This window comes from Eurytemora carolleeae, unplaced genomic scaffold, assembly GCF_000591075.1.
Source record: "Eurytemora carolleeae unplaced genomic scaffold, Eaff_2.0 scaffold142, whole genome shotgun sequence".
Taxonomy (NCBI): Eukaryota; Metazoa; Arthropoda; class Copepoda; order Calanoida; family Temoridae; genus Eurytemora; species Eurytemora carolleeae.
Genome location: NW_019396132.1, coordinates 607,546 through 627,968, shown reverse-complemented (window position 1 = coordinate 627,968; position 20,423 = coordinate 607,546). Strand labels below are relative to the sequence as shown.

The window sequence follows — 20,423 nt, the reverse complement described above, 5'->3', positions numbered from 1 at the left end:
CTATACTCTAGAAGCCCAGAGAAAATTTTCTCCAAATTTTAGAGTCTGGGCAAATATACTCTTTGCTCAATTAGGAGAATATAGAGAATGTTAAAGATATGTGTCCTGGTGTCCCTGGTATGCCCAATCCGACACTATTCAATACAAAATATTCTAAAGATTGTAATTATCTGAAAAAGTGAAGAGCAAGGGAGAAAGTTCAGTTAACGAACTCTAAAAATGCATTTTCTGACAAAAAAAACTAAAATGAAATAATGTTCATTGACACAATATATTTAAATAGCAAAAATATACATCAATATCTTTATCTAAGCTTCTGTACAGTCTGTAGTGTCTGCTGTACAATGTCTGCTGTACTGTTTTGTACATACATGACTATAATAGTGTAGATATCCTGCGCTGGCAAGATTGATTAAAAAGGCAAGATTTTATATTCAATTGTTAAACATTTTTTAAAGCGTGAAAAATTAAGCAAGATTTGTTTTCTGAGTTGATGAAATATTTGAACATATTTAAGCTAAAATTTCCAGAAAAAAAAATGTCCAAAACACAGGTTTTCGAATAAAAATAATTGAAATTAATTAAGTTATAAATATTATATAATACATATATCACAGTCACTTATAAGAGGACTCTAATGTGAATACGAGTTTAATGCCGAGTGCAGAAATCTGGGACTAGTTTACAAAATGTTTTTCAAAACATAAATAGATTGACTAGTTTATTTTATGGTTTTAGATTCGGAACAAAATGTATAATTCGGAAAAGATCATGAAAATGACGGGAAATAAAAAAAAGTTTAAAAAGAAATTCAATTTATTTTTAGAACTTTTCCAGTAAAGTTTTCAAAATTACAATGATTTTCTGTACTGTATGATGTGAATTTTTAATTTTTTTCGAATAAATTTTTTTTTCTGAATGAAACCGTATCTATTTTTCTATGGCACGCGAAGCTCACTCCACTGTTTATTGAATCCAAACTTGGAAACATTTCACTGTTTTCAGTTCTGCTCAGGGTTAGACTTTGCCCACTGTGGTTTCCCTAGGACCCTGATCACTGGTTTAAGACTTGAATGAGCAGCATTGTCTTCTTTATCTCAGGTTTAACTTTTATGATATTTCAGGACTAGAGTTGTGTTTTTATCTCCAGATGGAAACAAGGACAAGGACTAGTAATATTTAGTTTCCAGTGCACAGTCTTTTAGTTTGATAATCAGGGAAATGTTGATCAGACAGTTTTCTCTTACTTGACTCCAGGACGGGTTGGGTTGAAGGATGAAGAGCAGGAGGAGGAGGAGGATGAAGAGGAGAAATGTAAGCTTGAGACCAGAGAGGATGTATCGGTAGATACTGAGGATACATGTACTGGAGTTGACTAAGATGAAGTTCAGTTTGGGTTGGTAGAAGTCCAGGCGGGGGCATCTGCCATTGATATGGATCCAGGTATGCTGGCGGAGGATGGGGCGGAGGCATCGACATTAAAGGTCCTTGACTAGATAGTTGTTGAGCAGGTTCAGCAGGTTGTGAGGGAGGGGGAGGGGATGCTACTGCAGGATTGTTGGGTTGGAGTGGAGGATTGTGATGTATAAGGTGGGATGGGGGAGGAGGAGGAGAAGAATGTTCCGAGGTTAAAGAGTTTGAACCTGACTGTTTAGAGACTCGAGCCTGAAAAGCCGAGTACAACATGTTCATCAGTTGCGGATTTTTACCATTTGGATCCGGCTTAGTGTATCCGGGCTTATCCGTCCCGTCCTTACCCGGAGCTGGAGCAGGTTTAAACATCTTCTCCATCCCGTTTCCGTTCTGATCTCCAAGAATAAGAGAAAGTGCGGCCTGTGAATCTGAATCTCCGGCCAGTATATTCTGTGTGACGATTGTGTTTAAGGACTGGACGAATACAGGGTTATGACGAGCTAAAGCTCGGAGTTGAGTATAAACACTTTGTCCGGGTCCGTTCTCCATTAAAGCTCTCTTCTCCCCCCTGAAATAAAAGAAAAATAGATTCTCAAAATGAAATTCAAAATTGGCAACATAGTGCTATGTGAGACCTTGCAATTGTTGTGGATAATTTTTATGAAATCATTTCCTGAATCTGAAACAAAAACCAAACCTAACAAACCCTGACATCGGTTCAACTTTTGGCAACCATTTGATAAATTTACAAATTCATAAATATTGTTACTCCAGTTCAATGTCAAGTTATTAACCATTCATTAAACTGATAATTATCTCAATTTACTAATCACTAGCAATGGTAATAGCTTTATTTGATATATCATTAATTAACCCCAAGACCAGTCTAGTATACTGTAATACACCTGACCAAACATATACAAATGTAAACTTCTTTTTTCTCTTGGCCAAATCATTGAATAAGCCATTGAAAGACCATTTTCAACGTATTAAATTCAAATTTGGAATTGTTATATTTAAAGAGTTCCAAGTCGTCTTTACAGTCTCATTCTTTGTGGGACACGCTGTATTACCAACTATTTATATAAACCTGTTTAAGTATCGAAGGGGACCAATTTATAAAATACTGAAAATTTATTTAGTTTCGTGTTTTTAGGACACAAACTATAAACAATATTAACCAATATATAAGTAGATATCTGCGCTGAACTACACTTATTGGTTTATATTTACATAGATATTTGCACTGAACTACACTAATTGGTTTATATTTATGTAGATATTTGCACTGAACTACACTAATTGGTTTATATTTATGTAGATATTGGCGCTGAACTACACTAATTGGTTTATATTTACGTAGATATTTTGCACTGAACTACACTAATTGGTTTTTGTTTACGTAGATATTTGCGCTGAACTACACTAATTGGTTTATACTTACGTAGATATTTGCGCTGAACTACACTAATTGGTTTATATTTACGTAGATATTTTGCACTGAACTACACTAATTGGTTTTTGTTTACGTAGATATTTGCGCTGAACTACACTAATTGGTTTATACTTACGTAGATATTTGCGCTGAACTACACTAATTGGTTTATATTTACGTAGATATCTACGCTGAACTACACTAAATGGTTTATATTTACATAGATCTCTACGCTGAACTACATTAATTGTTTTAAATTTACGTAGATATCTGCACTGAACTACACTAAATGGTTTATTTTTACGTAGATCTCTGCGCTGAACTACATTAATTGTTTTAAATTTACGTAGATATCTGCGCTGAACTACATTAAAATTGGTTGAAATGTACGTAGACATCTGCACTGAACTACATTAATTGGTTGAAATTTACGTAGATATCTGCACTGAAAGTAGATTACCATGACATTGAAACCAGGGTCGGTATAATAATTGTATATTGAACTAGAATGGCAGTTGTCCAGAAATCAGTAAATAATTATATTGTATAATGTTAGACACACCTCGCGTAACGATACGAAGCATTCAAAATACAATTAATGATCTACTGCCTGGTCAGTATGGTGGTTTATAAATATAAGATATCCACGTTTTTTTAATTTAAAACAGATTATTTACATTTGTGATTTCTCTTTAAAAGTGACTGACGCATTTCTTGGTTTAGAAACAATTGAGAAATTTACTGAATATTAAACTAAGCTGAAAAGAAGACATTATCGTCCATATTATTGATCAGATTATAATTTCAAGGGTAACCATTGTAAACTGGACATGCTCCTCTGTGAATGGACTGGAGTAAACTTGAAATAACAATAAGAATCCCTTTAAACTGAAGTACTAATGCCTGTTTTACCTGTCCGTCGAAATATATTTCCTGTTCTACCTGTCCGTCGAATTATAATTCCTGTTCTACCTGTCCGTCGAATTATAATGCCTGTTCTACCTGTCCGTCGAATTATAATTCCTGTTCTACCTGTCCGTCGAATTATAATGCCTGTTCTACCTGTCTGTCGAATTATAATTCCTGCTCTACCTGTCCGTCGAAATATAATTCCTGTTCTACCTGTCTGTCGAATTATTCACAAAGTTCATGTAGACAGTAATAGCTGGGATCTTTGGTACGCAGAACTGAATCCTAAAATACAAAATACAATTTTAAAAATTTTAAGAAACGTGTTTTTGTCTCATTATCTTTGATGTTATGGTCGATATACTTAGTTTAATATCAATTTAGATATTTTTGAACTAATGGTCCATGGCCTAATTACTAATTTGTGAATAGTATTGGTTTAGATATGATAAAATATATATTAGAGCTCTATAAAAGGCACTTTTAAATTAAATTTTCTTCTTTAAAACAAATTTGGCTGTCTAGTCAACTCATTCAACTTAAATTTTTTAAAGCAAGCCAAGATAAGTCCCGTGGCTCTACCAAGTTCCCCATTCAAAATTTGAGGCAAGTCGGTCAATGGATTCCTAAGTTATGATCGGACATACAAATAAACAGAGAACTACTATTTGATATATATTCAATTTAATATTCATATAGCTAAAACGTATCAACATTATTTTTTTACATAATAAAGAAACTTTAGTTTTTATGTGCCCGGTGTTTTATAATAAAAACAATATGAGCAAAAAAATCGATTTTTTAACCAAAGTTATTCCTAGGGTACCCAATACCCATGGGTTTCCTAAATGTCAGCCAATTTGGTCCACCTGTTTGCAGCCAGCTATTGCTAACATATATATATATATATATATATATATATGTATGTATATATATATATATGTATGTATATATATATTGCGCGAAGATCTTTATCATTGAGATAAAGTTTATTTGAATATTGTCCTATAGCTGAATATTCCCTGTAAATCTCTCTTAATGAATTCCGAATTCCTAACTGCCCCCAATTTCTTTATTTTTCTACTATTTAAGGGTATTTAGATACCCCAGAAGTTAAAGAATACAAAATAGAACAAGTCTAATCTTTTTCTTTTATCTGGGACAATATTATTTAAATAAATTAGTCATTCCGATCCCAGGGTGATTATGTATCTTATGAATTAAATGTTTGCAGAAAAATAAATCGAATTAAGCTTTTTAAGCTTCTGGAACAAAATACTCGTCTCTTAAACTCTAATTTTCTAATTCATATATCTTTGGAACCTAATGGTGTAAATCTTAAATATTTCAAATGTTGTCTATTTATAAATCATAATTTTAGTTATTAAAGGTCCACGACATCAGATTTTAAAGAAACAAGGACTAGTTCGAGACAATTGCACAGTCATTTTTAGAAAATAAGAAATAGGTTTTTTCTATGATTTACCGGTCAAACAAGGAGAATCTATCTTATTTTAGACCCAACAAGGAATAGGTTACCTACCTGATTTTAGAACCAGCAAGGAAAAGATTGTCTCGATCCTTCCAGATCCTCTCTACGTCCTCCTTGTCCCTATACTCCACCAACCCCCAGTTCTGGACCAACCCGTTCTTCATGGCAATCTAGAGAAGATAAAGTAAACTGAATATGAAAGTGAGGCTTGTCGAAGACCCAGTGGGTATGGGGTAATAGTAGTGAAGGACAAAAACTTTTGTTTGTTTTTTAACAAGTTTCTAATATCTCAGAAATATTACAATATTCAAAACTGTTTGTTCTAATATTTGCTTTCCGTACATTTGTCAAGTTGGATCCGAGAGAAGATATATGCAGTGTGCAGTGTCCAAATAACGAACTGAAAAATTTTTATAAATTTATTTTTTTCTCCGTTTTTTAAAAATAAAAATTTGCATAGTTTTTGAAAAGTAAAGCTTTATAGAACAATTTTTAAAAGTATTGGAACCTTCACAAGTTTACAGTATTTGGGTGATGCCTTGAACGGTCCTAAAAATAAAGTTCAAGAAAAGTTATTTCCCATCACTAGCACTAGAAGGGGGTAGGAAGGTTAAAAGGAACGAGAAGAGGAGTTGAGGGGGTTGGAGCGAGTTATTTTTGACAAAAAAAGTTAGTCATAATATAAGGAATTTAAATCTCATTTATAGCTACGATAGCCTTATGGCTGTAATCCATAGTGTGAAGTGAAAATAGCAAAGGAAATGGGAAGGGATGGGAGGGGGGGGGGAATAAGTGTGAGTGAGTTAGGGGAGGGGGGTCCTTAAGATCAAGGAAAACAGCGTGAGCAAATTGTCTTTTAAACAAAGATAAAAGAGTTGAAGAATGTCGAAAATAGTAAATTGTCTAAACTTCCTAGCACGGATTCAACAGAGATAAATCGACAGATAGATAGAAAGATACTTGGATAGCCAAGAAAATGTTAAGTATGTGAATCAATGTTTTTTCCTGAAAAAAAACGATGAGATAAATAGTTAAGAAGAAACGGGTTTATTTCAATCGAAAGATAAACAAGAAGGTTAGAAGATAGAACTCCACTGTAAGGTATGCAACTAAGATTTACTCAGAAGAACAACAATTCTAATCTCTTGTGCGAAATGTTCATGTTATTTTAATGATAATGGAACAATTTAAGCATTTTGCACAGTTCATTTTTAAAGAGAAGTTAAAAAAAGATAATTTATCTTTACTAAGCGTTTTCCAGTTGTTTAACTTTCTAAACATTTTTGGATAGATTATATATATAAGAAGAAGAAACAGAAAGAAAGAGAAATTAGTTTTTTGTCAATGCAAATTAATGTACGTGTAACTTTGTGTGTGTGTCTGTTTTTGTCTAACTTTCTGTGCAAAATGTTAGAATGTACGAGAGAAAAAGAGTTTTAGTAAAATTTAAAAATTCATAACTTTTGTAAATTGACGGAGGTGCTGAAATGTTTTCCAGGCAAGTTTAAAACAAAAAGATTAATTATTTAATCTTCTATCGTAGGAAAGATTTAGGAGGGAAATTGAAATAGGGTTTCAACTTTGATACTCTTACCCCCTCCCCCTGAATAATCGTATTTTCTCCCCCAAAAGTTCCTCCAATCCCCAAAATAAGGAAAACAAATATTTTCTTCCGAAAAATGAACATTTCCTTGTGCAAGTGTTAATGTGTACCTGAGAGTAGGGCGGAGAAACATATTTTGAGAAAAGTTTTCTGAATTCTGTCATATCCTTGTATCCTTCAGGTAGATTATCCACGTACAGAACCTAGATATTTAGCTATATATTGTACATTTATGTAGATTGTTAATTTGAATCACTGAATAGGATCTAGGACACGGAGTAGGATTAAGACGTCCCTGATAACTGAACAGGACCTAGGACCCTGAGTAGAATGAATACGCCCCAGATAACTAAACAGAATATAGAACCCGGAGTAGAATGAATACGGCCCAGAAAACTAAATAGAATATAGAACCCGGAGTAGGATGAATACGCCCCTGATAACTATACAGAATATAGAACCCGGAGTAGAATGAATACGGCCCTGATAAATAAACAGAATATAGAACCCGGAGTAGGATGAATACGGCCCTGATAACTATACAGAATATGGAACCCGGAGTAGAATGAATACGGCCCTGATAACTAAACAGAATATAGAACCCGGAGTAGAATGAATACGCCTGGATAGGTTTATGTCAAGACAAGCAGAAAATAGTTTGAATTCGGAAGCTCGACTTCAGGAATCCGGCCGGGAATTTTTGAGTGATGGCTTGCATAGGGGGGAATTAGATAAATGATTTTCATTCCGTTACCCTCCTTCCTACTCCTCCCCTCTCCTTCCTACTCCTCCCCTCTCTTTCCTACTCCTCACCTCTCCTTCCTACTCCTCACCTCATTCCTACTCCGTCCACTTCCTTTCTACTCCTCCCATCACGTCTACTACATCCCCTTCTTTTCTGCTCATTTCCCTCCTGCCTTTATACTTCTTCACACCCCTTCCTTCCTATCCCGCCCATACGTCCTACTGAGGGCCTTCGTTCCCATTTCCCGATCCTTATTTCCTACTAGCTCTCCTTCCTCCTTCCTCCTACAACCCTTAATTACTCTCTACTACTCTCCCCAATCTATAATATCTATTCCCCATTTTTACCTACAACTAGTTTTTAATTTCTCAGGTCAAAAAAAACTTTTTAAGTGAAGTTTTCTTTACTTAAACAGCAATTATAGGACATATTTTTAGGTTTTTCTTTAAATAATTTTGAATACTGATGTAAAAACAATATGATTAGATTCTTCCTGTCTTGAATTCTTTGTTCAAACTCAAGTTAACGTAAACATTGTAACACTATTAAAAGTGAGAAGAAGAGGAGGGAGGAAGCATCATGATTTATCACCTTATATATAAACTTGAAACGAGGATGGTAAGAGGGAGGGGGGGATTATTTCACAATCTTTGTTCATTTCAGACTTAATTTCATCTCAGATTTATTGCAAAATTTTGAATTCATAAATCTTCAAAGATTAAAAATAAATTTGAAATCTATAAAAAGTTGCAAGAAAGTACATATGCTGGGGTAGAATTTAACTTTTAAACTATTTTCAAGCAAACAGGGGTTTTAACATGTCAATTTAAGCTGTGACGACAAATTTTCAATTTCTCTTGATTTTTCTATGACACCCTGCCTCTGATTAAACTCGGAGTCGAATATAAACTGAAAATTTTGTAAGACGCCTCTCAAATTTGATCTTGTCTATGACGAATGATATAAATTGATCGAAAAGACTGACAAGAAATAGTTAAGTAAGATCATCAGAGAGATAAAAATAGCTGAATTTGCAAATCTTACGGATACTCAATACTCTGAACCTCATTTTCGTAATGAACTCTTCATTACCCCCCCCTGATTACTAGTCGGCATCTACTAAAAATATACAAATCAAACACAAAAACGAGCTAAACTATTGTTAAAACGAGCTAAACTATAGTTAAAAACCAAAATAAATACTAAAGTCGTATTTATGGATCCTTGCAATGATAAATGTCCTGTATGATGTCTGATTTATAAATGCTCTAAGGTTTCTATGAACCTGTCATAGAATCCGTCCTAAACTTCAATCCTAGAAATTTAAATGTAACCTAATAAGACCGGATACACGAGGATAATTCATCTCTGATATTTATATTAGATCTAGCACCGAAAGAGTCGGGGGGGGGGGGGGTGAGGCCCCCCTTGTAGAGTAAGATTAAATCATTAATAAAAAATCTAAATCTGTAGATTGTTCTGTATCGAAGTATCCGTCCTAGGAATCCTACCCCCCTGCAGGAATGAATGAAAGGATGAAGCAACACAATGACTTTATCTGAACTTCAGTCCTTGTACAGAGTTCGGAGAAGGGGGATGAAACTCCAGGCTGGATTGCATCAGAACCAAAGAATTATTCCGTAAGAGGGAAATTTTCAATTTGATTCAGAGAACTTATTAAAGAAGATTTAAGCAAAAACGAAATCGATCTCGAAATGAAGAAAAAACATCTTCTTAAGTTCGCGTAAAACAAAATTTCGGTTTTCTAATCCATTCATGCCGTTTATCTCTTGAATTTTTTACCAGAACACTGTCCACAAAACGCATTTAAACTCCCTCTAAGTTAAAACTGGATGCCAACCCCCTTTATCCTAATAATGAATAACATCCAACACTGAATGATTGAATGTTTTCATGCAAAAATTTATTCCAACCCTCTCCGACTCTCTCAGAATAAATGTTGAAATGTATGAATTGGATCTGGTTAAAAGCTAAACTAAATCTTATAAGAAGGTTAGATTGCATAATTCCTCCAGATATATGATTAAACCTTTCTCAATCTTGGGTCAATGCATATCCAGCTTGATATCACGTGCTCCTAACGCGCACTTTGCACACTCACAACGCGCACCCACTCATGACCAAACACATGACCAAAGTATATTTTGCAAAACTTAATGTAAACCACTGTACAAACACACAAACAGCATAATGATGATAATAACGATGATTGTAAAATGTTTGTTTACTCTGAACCCAGTGTTTACCTTACTGTGTAGATCTAGGGTTGAGTAAACCCCTTCCTTCAACCAGTCGCACTCTATAGTATGATCCCGGAGCTGGGTTCCCTCTAGGACGTGTCTAGCCTGTAAACCTGCACAGGGAGTTCGAAACCTGGCCAACCCGTACCCTTTACTCCAACCTAAAATAGAACATTAACGTTAAAATCTAATGTTTTTACTGTAAGAAAACTAAACAATACTTTTGTTGAGTATTCATAAGTAATATATCCTAAAAAGTAATTGTTTACGAACAGTATTTTACAAAGGAATTTCTGATTTTCAATACCCTATATCTGTGCAACCCGATGTCGTAGACCTTTGATAATGAATGCTGTTAGATCATATAATCTAAATTTGAAATATCAAAGTTTTACTTCATCAGGTTGCAAAGGGATTAGAGATTTTGAGTTTGTGGCAAAAACTCAGTTTTTTACTCCTTTGAAACTAATATTAAGTATTAAAGTCTTTATATCCAGAGGTCCGAATTAATGAAAACAGTGAAGTACTTCAACTAACCATTCCTAGTTGAACTACTTCTTCCTGTTCTATATCCGGCCTCACGTCTAAGAAAATATACAGAGGGTCGGAAAGGTTTGACCAAGGCCGTGGAAACACAATTTTTAGAATTGTGTGTAGAATTGTTAAAAATATTATAAATGTCCCCCGCCCCGCCCCTCAAATATTTGTTTGCATATGTTTCCAAAGATACAAGCTGTCTGCAGGGCAGAGGATGAAAGATGCGTAATCTTGATGGATCCAGGATTTATCTCTCAGATCTTAGTTAAAACCTTGCTCTAGGCCCAAGGAAGACTCTCTCCCTCTCTTACTTAAAATAGTCTCATCATCTCTCATCTCTTCATAGATCTTATGTTTTCGCACTCTACTATTATTCTTTGAACTTTGAGATTTTATCGTTTTCTTCCTGAGTTATTATCAAGAGATATGAAATTGTCCAGGAACTAACTTGACGTCATATTTGTTTGAATTAAGTATCCGGAACAGATTTAAGCTGTATGAAACAGTCGGAGCAGGACAATCTCTGTTTTAATCCGTTCTGATTCAGAGAACTTAATTCTTCCCAGTTACAGCTCCTGGAAGGTTGAATGTTTCTGATAATTGAGAGGGGGGGGGATTTATTGTTAAAAGTTCAAGTTGATCGTGCACTGATGGTATCAATACATGTGTTCAAACTTGCTCCACTAACCAAATCTTTCTTTGTTAGATTTCAGGAATGCTAATAGAGCTAGGACATTTACCATGGAATTCTCATACTCAATCCTAGATCTCAAGTCTATCCTAGATATAGACACTATTCTATCATCCCACTTTTTCAACATCATTCTAGCTCCTTCATACCTTCTATAGTCCTCCTAACACTAATCTAAACCCTCCTAATACCATCCTAGATCCTCCTAATTCTATTCTAGATGCTTCTAATATCATACTATATAAATCCTCCTAATACTATCCTAGATCCTCCTAATACCATCCTAAATCCTAATAATACCATCCTAGATCCTTCTAATATCATACTACATAAATCCTCTTAATTGGGAAGGAAAAAAAATTAGGGTGGGAGTGAAGGAGTTAGGAAAGAAAAAATGAGGGTGAAAGGGAAGGAAGAAAAGATTAGGTTGGGAGAGTGGGAGGGAAGAAAAGATGAGGGTGGTAGAGAGGGAGGGAAGAACAATGTAAAAGAAAAACGTGATAACAATGGTTTGATCAAGTACAAATCTTAACCTTGAATACGGTTACAGTTCATGATTTAACGATTTATACACAACCATACAATGCAAATTAATTTAAACAAATGTGAAGCCAATACTTTAATAGTGTGCGTATGGGGGAGGGGGGGGGGGATTTACTTTTATATTTTATCAAATTTAATTAAAAAATAGAACCCGCAGTGAGGTAAATGTTTTTTTTGCCACAAACTTTAATTTTTAAATCCCTATATCTATATCCCACAATTCAATCCGATATCGTAGACCTTTGATATTTCAAACTATGAATAGATCAAGTAGTCAAAGTTTGAAATACCAAAGGTTTACAACATTAGGTTGCAAAGATATAGGGATTAGAAAATTTGAGTTTGTGGCAAAACTCAGTTCTTTTTTTGCCATTTTTACTTAGAAAACAATCATAATATTTTAAACACGGTATTAAAAACTAGATTTCTGAGAGTTTGGTGAAACCAAATCTAAACCGAAAAGCGGAAACAATTCCATTTCCGCATTTTTATCCGAGATACAATTCTACAATCTCATGAATATATCAAACCAGAGATCAGACTTAATAATCTACTAGGATGATGATAAAAGTAAGGAAAAGATAGAATTAGAAATGTTATGTTGTATAAATAGATAAATAGATATGATGATAGATAAATAGAAAGATAGGTAGATAGATGATAGATAAATAGATAGATAGGTAGATAGATGATAGATAAATATACAGATAGGTAGATAGAATATAGTTAGACGGATAGATAAATTGATAGATAGAATTTATAGAAAAAAGATGGCAGATTGATTGATAGATAGATAGATAAATAGATAGGTAAATAGTTAGATAGACTGATAGATTAGACAATATATAATAAGTAAGTACATAAGAAGGATAATATATATCCTGCTGTCAAGGCTAGTTGTTCAACGCTAATCATAGAATTTTTCAATTAAAAAGGAAACAGAGAATATTTGGAAATATCTCATGCTAAATCTCAGTTTGGATGAAAAACATCGCTCTTATCCTTTTCCTTTAAATGATTGTATCAAATTACTTGTTAATGAAAAATGGCATTTAAACTGTTGAAAAAAGCTGAATTTCAGAATTTCGAAATTAAGACCGAATTTCAATTTCACTAAAACTTTAAACCTTTAACTCAATGTCATTTTCGCTTGTAAACCCTGTGCACAAGCTTTAAACCCATAAGCTGCAAATCATTTAACGAAGTATGTTTTCCGTTCTCTCAAGAAAGGCTAGAGAGAGATATGGGATACAGATATCGTCATGACTGGGACGAAAATGTTAAATTTACTGAAACTGGTGAAATGTAAACCCCTGGAATGAAAAGAAATAAGAAATGTTTTCCAAGGATTAAAGATTCGTGTTGAAACTAGGCTTTTAATCTTCTCCGGGTATAGAGTTAAACTAGGCGTTAACCCTGTCCTTCTGTTTTATATCTAACCCGGAGACAGACATAGAAACAGATTTAAGACGGAGAGAGACAACAGAAGGGGTTCGTAAAGAAAACGAAACAGAAATAATGTAAGAAGAAAGGGGAGGACAAGATAGATGGAAAAGGATACAAAAACAGGAATAAGGAAAAGGTTCTGGATATTCGGATGGTCTAGATAAACAGGAAAGAGAAAAGATTCTGGATATTCGGATGATCTAGATAAACAGGAAAATTCGCGCCAAGGAATATTGGAAACAGAAACAGACACAGAAAATGTAGGGGTAAACAGAAAGGTGTATGATCTGCTTACAGAAACAGATACAACGAGAGAAGAGACAAACAGAAAACAGAGAAACACTTAGTAATTATGTCTCTGTATTGGATGGGGTGTATGTGTATTGTATGTATATGTATGCACATTATCCATTGCTTAGTTGAGTAATGAGTAATGAAGAGAAGAAACAGGGCGTATAGGGCTAGGGGGAGGAGACAGGTGTAAGTAAGGAGGGAGAGGGGGTAGGGGTGCATTTCTAGTAATTAAGGTGTGTCAATGAACATATTTGAGTGTGGGTGTGTTTGTTTGTGTTCTATCCGAAGGATTAAATAAGTATGTATTTCAAATGTTAACGACAAGCAAGTTATTGTTCAATGATAAGAAAAATTTATATTTATTTCAATTTCCAAAAAATCAACATTATTAACTTTACAAATAAGTTCAAATCGTCTGATCGAAACGTTAATTTGACGTTCCATGCTTATTAGATGAAAACATCTATTTTTTCAGAACATATATCGAATTATAAAAATGAATCCGTGGTTTCTACATTTGCCTACAAATCTTATGATGTTCTATAAGTAAGTAGAAAAAAAAATATTTTAAAAAAGGCCATTCAACGCGATGGATTTAATTTGAGGTTCTACGGTTTGAACTAATCAATTATCAACAAAATTTCGGAAAATTACGAACTCTAGATACAACTCTGATATATCATCTTTATAATCTTGCACTTGGTGGTAAACACTGGAGCAAGGGACAAAAAGTCTAATGATGCCATGACGGCTGGTGCTAGTAGCTCTAGGTACCTTACCCAACCTAGGGTCAAGGAGAGCAAACCCAAACCAAGGTTTAGGGCGAGAAGCGCAGGCGCTAGGTTTCTCTGCTAGCAAGCAAGGTCAGCTTCAGACTCCTCTCCCTATAGTTTTCCTATACTCCATCCTCTCCTATACTCCATCCTCTCCTATACTCCATCCTTTTCTCTACTCCATCCTCTCCTATACTCCATCCTCTCCTCTACTCCATCCTCTCCTCTACTCCATCCTCTCCTATACTCCATCCTTTTCTCTACTCCATCCTCTCCTATACTCCATCCTCTCCTCTACTCCATCCTTTCCTCTACTCCATCCCTTCCTATACTCCATCCTTTCCTCTACTCCATCCTCTCCTATACTCCATCCTTTTCTCTACTCCATCCTCTCCTATACTCCATCCTTTTCTCTACTCCATCCTCTCCTATACTCCATCCTTTTCTCTACTCCATCCTCTCCTATAATCCATCCTCTATATTTTGTTCATTCCAGCAACTTAACTCTATTATAACATTCCATAAATAATAACTGTATCCTTATTCTGATTCAAATCCCTTGTTCAATTCGAAAAAAAATCCTGGATGGATTAGAATAAGACGTGAGTCGTGAGTGAGTCGACCCGAGCTATTATCTGTACATGACGTGACATTTTTTAATTAGCTCCAGGTTCATATATTTTGCAATCTTGGAGAAGAAATATCTTTCTACTCAGTGGCCTGGAACCTTTTCCTATCTTGGATTACTTTTTCTATTCTTGGTGTATATCCTTTGTTCCTCTGCTTGGTTCCTATCTTTTGATCCTATTCTAGTTTCTATCCTTAGTTCTTATTCCTTTGTCCTATCCTTTGTTTCTATCATTTGTTCCTATCCTTGTTTCATATCCTTAGTTTCTATCCTTGGCTCATATCCTTGGTTCCTGTCATTGGTTCCTATCCCTGGCTCCTATCCTTGGTTCCTATCCTTGGTTCCTGTCATTTATTCCTATCCTTGGTTCCTATCCTTGGTTTTTATCCTTGGTTCCTATCCCCGGTTACTATCCTTGGTTCCTATCCTTGGTTCCTATCCCTGGTTCCTAGCCTTGGTTCGTATCCTTGGTTCCTGTCCTTGGTTCCTATCCTTGGTTCCTATGCTTGGTTCATACCATTGGTTCCTATCCATGGTTCCTATCCTTGATTTATATCCATGGTTCCTTTACTTAGTTCCTATCCTTGGTTCGTATCCTTGGTTCCTTCCTTGGTTCCTTCCTTGGTTCCTATCATTTGTTCCTATCCTTAGTTCCTATCCTTAGTTCTTATCCTTGGTTCGTATCCTTGGTTCCAATCCTTGGTTCCTATCCTTGGTGCCTATCATTGATTCCTATCCTTTGTTCCTATCCTTTGTTCCTATCCTTGGCTCCTATCCTTGGTCCCTATCCTTAATTCCTATCTCTGATTTTGAATAAAAAGAAACGCCCGAGAGTATCCTGAATATATATACATCCTGGAGAATCTATTCAATTCAATATTCAATATTCAAACCTCTGATGGCCACCCATCCTTCATTATTCATACAGGATTGGGAAATACGAGTTCAGCATTTGCAAATCCAGGGGGAGGGCGATACTTTAGCGAACCCTGGAGCGATACATTGACAAAACCCATTTGAGATATGTTAGCGAAGATATATTATGAAACCCCGCGTGGATAGATTTCTTCCAATCATTACTTGTGCAAACATGGTGGTTATATTCTTTCAAAGGGACCGTTCACTTATATAGATAATTTTAGGGAAAACTAAATGACCTATTAGCTATTCATTGGTATTTTTCTGACTTTTCAAAGATAACACTGGTCGGAGAAAAAGCCTATTTATCTTTCAGAACTCCGGCAAACAGGTTTTATAATACCAAAGATTAGGTAATAAGCTATTAAGTTTACTATGAAATTTCCCGTATAAGTGAACGGTCCCTTTAAAAGAATATAGCCAACATGTTTGCAGAAGTAACGACCCCTGTAAATATCATAAAGGTTTGAACAGAAGCATGAAAAAGTTTGTGAACTTGAGGAAAATGCTCCGCCTAAAAAGGTGGGAAGGAAACAAGGCTGAATGCGTGAAACCAGCAAGTTTAGGTCTGGTATCTCCGGGCTAAGGACAGTACAGGAAACTCTACCCTGAACCTGAACCTGTCTCTCTAACCTTGATATTGAGAAACTAGTATCAACATCTGTACTGGAACTCCATTATTATTTATTTAATCCATGGAATCGATAAAATTAGAAATAGTCCAGAACAGATAATATTCTCCTTAAAAAAGCAACAAAACAACATTGAAAAATGCGGAGTTCTGATTTGATCTGAAATAATATTAAATCAACTTTTTTTCTAAAATAAAATTCGAAGCTTTAGATATTTAGGACTAAACTACTGAATTTTCATCAGCTTGATTAAAATCGGTACATCTTACTAATTTGGTATGCAAAGTTATCTAACCGATACAAATCATAATTAAAATGCAAAATTATAGTTTTGAGTGGAGAAAAATCTATTTAACGGAGTAATTTCGAACACAATAAGAGGAAAAATTGAGTTTGTTTTAAAGTATCATAATTTTGACAACACTCATTAGTTTCCAGGTCTTCCTTGCTCTATAGGCCTAGTAGCAGGATATATAAAGGAGTAAAGGATAAGATGCTTTAGAGCTAGAGGAGTAAACTTTAAAGTATAAGATGCTATAGAGCTAGAGGAGAAATCTTTAAGGTATAAGATACCTATATAGGAGAAATCTTTAAAGTATAAGATACCTATATAGGAGAAATCTTTAAGGTATAAGATGCCTATGTAGGAGAAATCTTTAAGGTATAAGATGCCTATATAGGAGTAAACTTTAAAGGATAAGATGCCTCTATAGGAGAAATCTTTAAAGTATAAGATGCCTATATAGGAGTAAACTTTAAAGGATAAGATGCCTCTATAGGAGAAATCTTTAAAGTATAAATAGGAGAAATCTTTAAAGTATAAGATGCCTACATAGGAGAAATCTTTAAGGTATAAGATGCCTACATAGGAGAAATCTTTAAAGAATAAGGTGCTATACAGCTATAGAAGTAAACTTAAAAGTTTTTTGAACTATTGATCGTTAGAACTATTACACGTGGTGCCGAAATATTTAAAGAATAAGGTGCTCCGAGCTATAGGAGTAACTTTTAAAGGATAAGGTGCTATACAGCTATAGGAGTAAACTTTAAAGGATACGTAGTGAACTTTAATGTATAAGGCGCTATAAAGCTACAGAAGAAACTTTTAAGGGATAAGGTGCTTTAGAGTTATAGGAGTAAACTTTCTATTGACCTATCGCAGTAAACTTTGAAGGATCCAGTTCTATAGAGTTATAGGAGTAAACTTTCTATTTAGCTACCGCAGTAAACTTTGAAGGATCCAGTTCTATAGAGTTATAGGAGTAAACTTTCTATTGAGCTACCGCAGTAAACTTTGAAGGATCCAGTTCTATAGAGCTATAGGAGTAAACTTTCTATTGACCTATCGCAGTAAACTTTGAAGGATCCAGTTCTATAGAGCTATAGGAGTAAACTTTCTATTGACCTATCGCAGTAAACTTTGAAGGATCCAGTTCTATAGAGTTATAGGAGTAAACTCTCTATTGAGCTATCGTAGTAAACTTTGAAGGATTTAGATCCCTGAAACTCCGGAAGTAAACTTTTACATAGTTGTTTTTACATTGCTTTTTAGAACCCAAAACTGTTCAAACTTTTATTTATCGTATATCAAGCAAGTTAGTGCTAAAATCTTCATCTCTGTAGGAGCAACAACAAAATTTTGTTAAATGGAAACTGTTTAGTAAATTAGTTATCTATAGATCTAAAAATTAAACTTCACAGTTTTTTATCTTCTGTATAATATTTGTGAAAGCCTGGAGGATAATTAGGTTGTGTCAAACTCTTAACTTTGATTCAAGTTGACATTAATCAATAATATTGCGTTCTATTTCCCAATATGTATGTGTGTCCGTCAGGTTTGGGTAGCTGGAATGTGTCGTATCATCTCAAGATGTGACATGAAAAAATGTTTTCTCTCCTTGTACGAAGTGTTTATATATCTCCAAATAGCTTAGATAAATAAACCAATCCTTGATGATTTCCCCTTCCCCCCCCCCCCCTGCTTTCCCTTGCAACCATGAAACCATGCCCCTTTTCTAAAAAGGACCCGAGATTTTGCCACAAAATCTAATTTTCTAATCTTTAGATTTTCGCAACCCAACGTCGTACACCTTTGATATTCCAAACTATGAATTCTGTTAGATCAAATATAGTCTAGGGTTGAAGTATCAAAGGATCACACCCTCAGGTTACAAAAGTATTTGGTTTAGAAAATTTGAGTTTGTGGCAAAAACTCAGTTCCTTTCTCAAAAGTTTTTCTCGTAAAATGTATTTTTATTTTTTATTCTCTCCATGTATTCGATCGTATATCTAATATACCTTTAAAAAACCCCTTTCTCTCCCCATTTCTTTGTGAAAACTTAACCCCCCCCCTCCCCCTTCCATTCTAACCCCTCTCCCTCTTAGCCGTTTAACGGCCTTGAAGACTGGTTCTCCCAAGGTTAAGATAATCTGTATGGTTTAGAGTACAGCTGGAAACCATCTATCTATCTATCTATCATATGCTAAACCAACAAGAAATTCAACAAGAAATACTTCTTGTTCAAACAAATTTCAGACCAACATGTTGTCCCTCTTCCTCTTTCTTTCCACATTCTAATTAATAATTATTTGAGAACTTCTTTTATGTCAAAATGATGGGCCTACGAACTAATAATCTAAAGATTATTTATGTTATTAATAGTTTTAAAAAAACTTTTTAGTTAATTTTTTCCAATTGGCTTTGTAAAGTTTTCTTTAAAAATATTTTTTAAAATGTAACTTTTCCTCAAGCTAAAGTGGACTGTATAAATGCTGAGTAAAGGAACTGTGTTTTTGCCACGTTCTAACCCCTTTATCTTTGCAAACGGATAGTGTAAATCTAACTGATATTTCAAACTTAGATTAACTAAAATAACAGAATTCATAGTTTGAAATATCTAAGGTCTTCGACATTGGGTTGCAAAGATATAGGGATTAGAAAATCAGAGCTTGTGGTAAATACTAAATTCCTTTGATAACCAACATGTGATCAATAAAAAAATTGCTAAGTTTGATAAATGAAAAGTAAAAAAAACGTTACTCCAAAAAGTTTAACATTTAAAAATCAATTGAGAATGACTTCTTGTCAAAGCAACATCAGATATAATATTTCTCCTCTTTATATATATATAAATATATATTCTTTGACATATTATAAACATTGTTGAACTTTACTTGGTGAATAACACATGGAAGCCGTATTTTCTACAGAGTAGAGGATAGAAACGGTAAGGAGATACCATTAAAGGTTTATTTACCCTTATTAACCCCATTTGTACTGTGTACTGTACTGTGCATTACACGCCAGGAAGATACACCAGAAACCCTCATATCTCTGTTTTCAAAAAAATTGTACTGAAGTTTCTGAAAGGTACGTAAAAAAAATTTACTCTGAGTAGTACTGAGTACTTTACTCCCAGAAACTACAGCACAATTTTTATATAAAAAAACATATTAGTTTAAAGTGCATCTTACTTCACCACAGCTAGCTAGCCATCAACTTGTTGTTCTATATATAGTGTACTGTGTACTATATAAGCTGCACTGTCAACGAAATAAGATTAGCATGTGTACTGTACGAACCTTGTATATCTGAATGTATAAGAAAACTCTCTTCAACTCCTCCGAACTCTGAGAGGATATCATAGAACTCCTCCTCCGTTGTATCCGGAGGTAACCTGGATACACACAACCACTCCTCAGCATCCTTCACAACCACCTTCCCCTTCACATTGTTATTCACTTCTCTACCTTCCATCAGAAGGACATTCTAAGAACTGTCGCTGAATTGGAAGCTCAAGGTTGAGCGCACAGCGCGCTCCGCTCAGGACTCACGGCGCAACTCTCCGAGATACGAACTTTCCGTTTTCTTTCCCGCTAATTATTTAGGATGGATAGAGAACGGATACAGGAAACACACGTGGGTTCAAGACCGGGCTTAGCTTCCTAGAAACCGGGTAGAGAGAGGAGAACGGAGTAAGGTTACCGTGAGTAAAAAAACACTTACAGCCATTGGGTTAATTAGATAAATAAACAAATATATTTCAGGGATTCTTTTCGAGTCCAGGAAGAAAGCATCATCAACGGAGACCCCAAAGTTTTCA

The 20,423-nt window shown here is 34.7% G+C and overlaps 1 protein-coding gene across 1 annotated transcript; it reads right to left on the bottom strand.

Annotated features, from left to right (window-relative positions):
- Positions 1 to 252: 252 nt before the first annotated feature.
- LOC111695915 (ribonucleoprotein PTB-binding 1) lies at positions 253 to 20,148 on the bottom strand. Its single transcript, XM_023465386.1, has 6 exons — positions 19,903 to 20,148; positions 9,865 to 10,019; positions 6,963 to 7,055; positions 5,301 to 5,419; positions 3,971 to 4,042; positions 253 to 1,981 (listed from the first exon to the last, which is right to left on the bottom strand). The coding sequence occupies exons 1-6, from the start codon at positions 20,075 to 20,077 to the stop codon at positions 1,180 to 1,182; spliced, it is 1,416 nt and encodes a 471-aa protein (XP_023321154.1). The 5' UTR covers positions 20,078 to 20,148; the 3' UTR covers positions 253 to 1,179.
- Between the last annotated feature and the right edge of the window lie 275 nt (positions 20,149 to 20,423).

Excerpts from the sequence above, each read along its gene's own strand:
- LOC111695915 (XM_023465386.1), bottom strand. The coding sequence starts at position 20,077 with ATGGAAGGTAGAGAAGTGAATAACAATGTGAAGGGGAAGGTGGTTGTG. Across the intron at positions 10,020-19,902 it reads TATACATTCAGATATACAAG|GTTGGAGTAAAGGGTACGGG; the intron begins GTTCGTACAGTA and ends GTTCTATTTTAG. Across the intron at positions 7,056-9,864 it reads CCCTAGATCTACACAGTAAG|GTTCTGTACGTGGATAATCT; the intron begins GTAAACACTGGG and ends CTAAATATCTAG.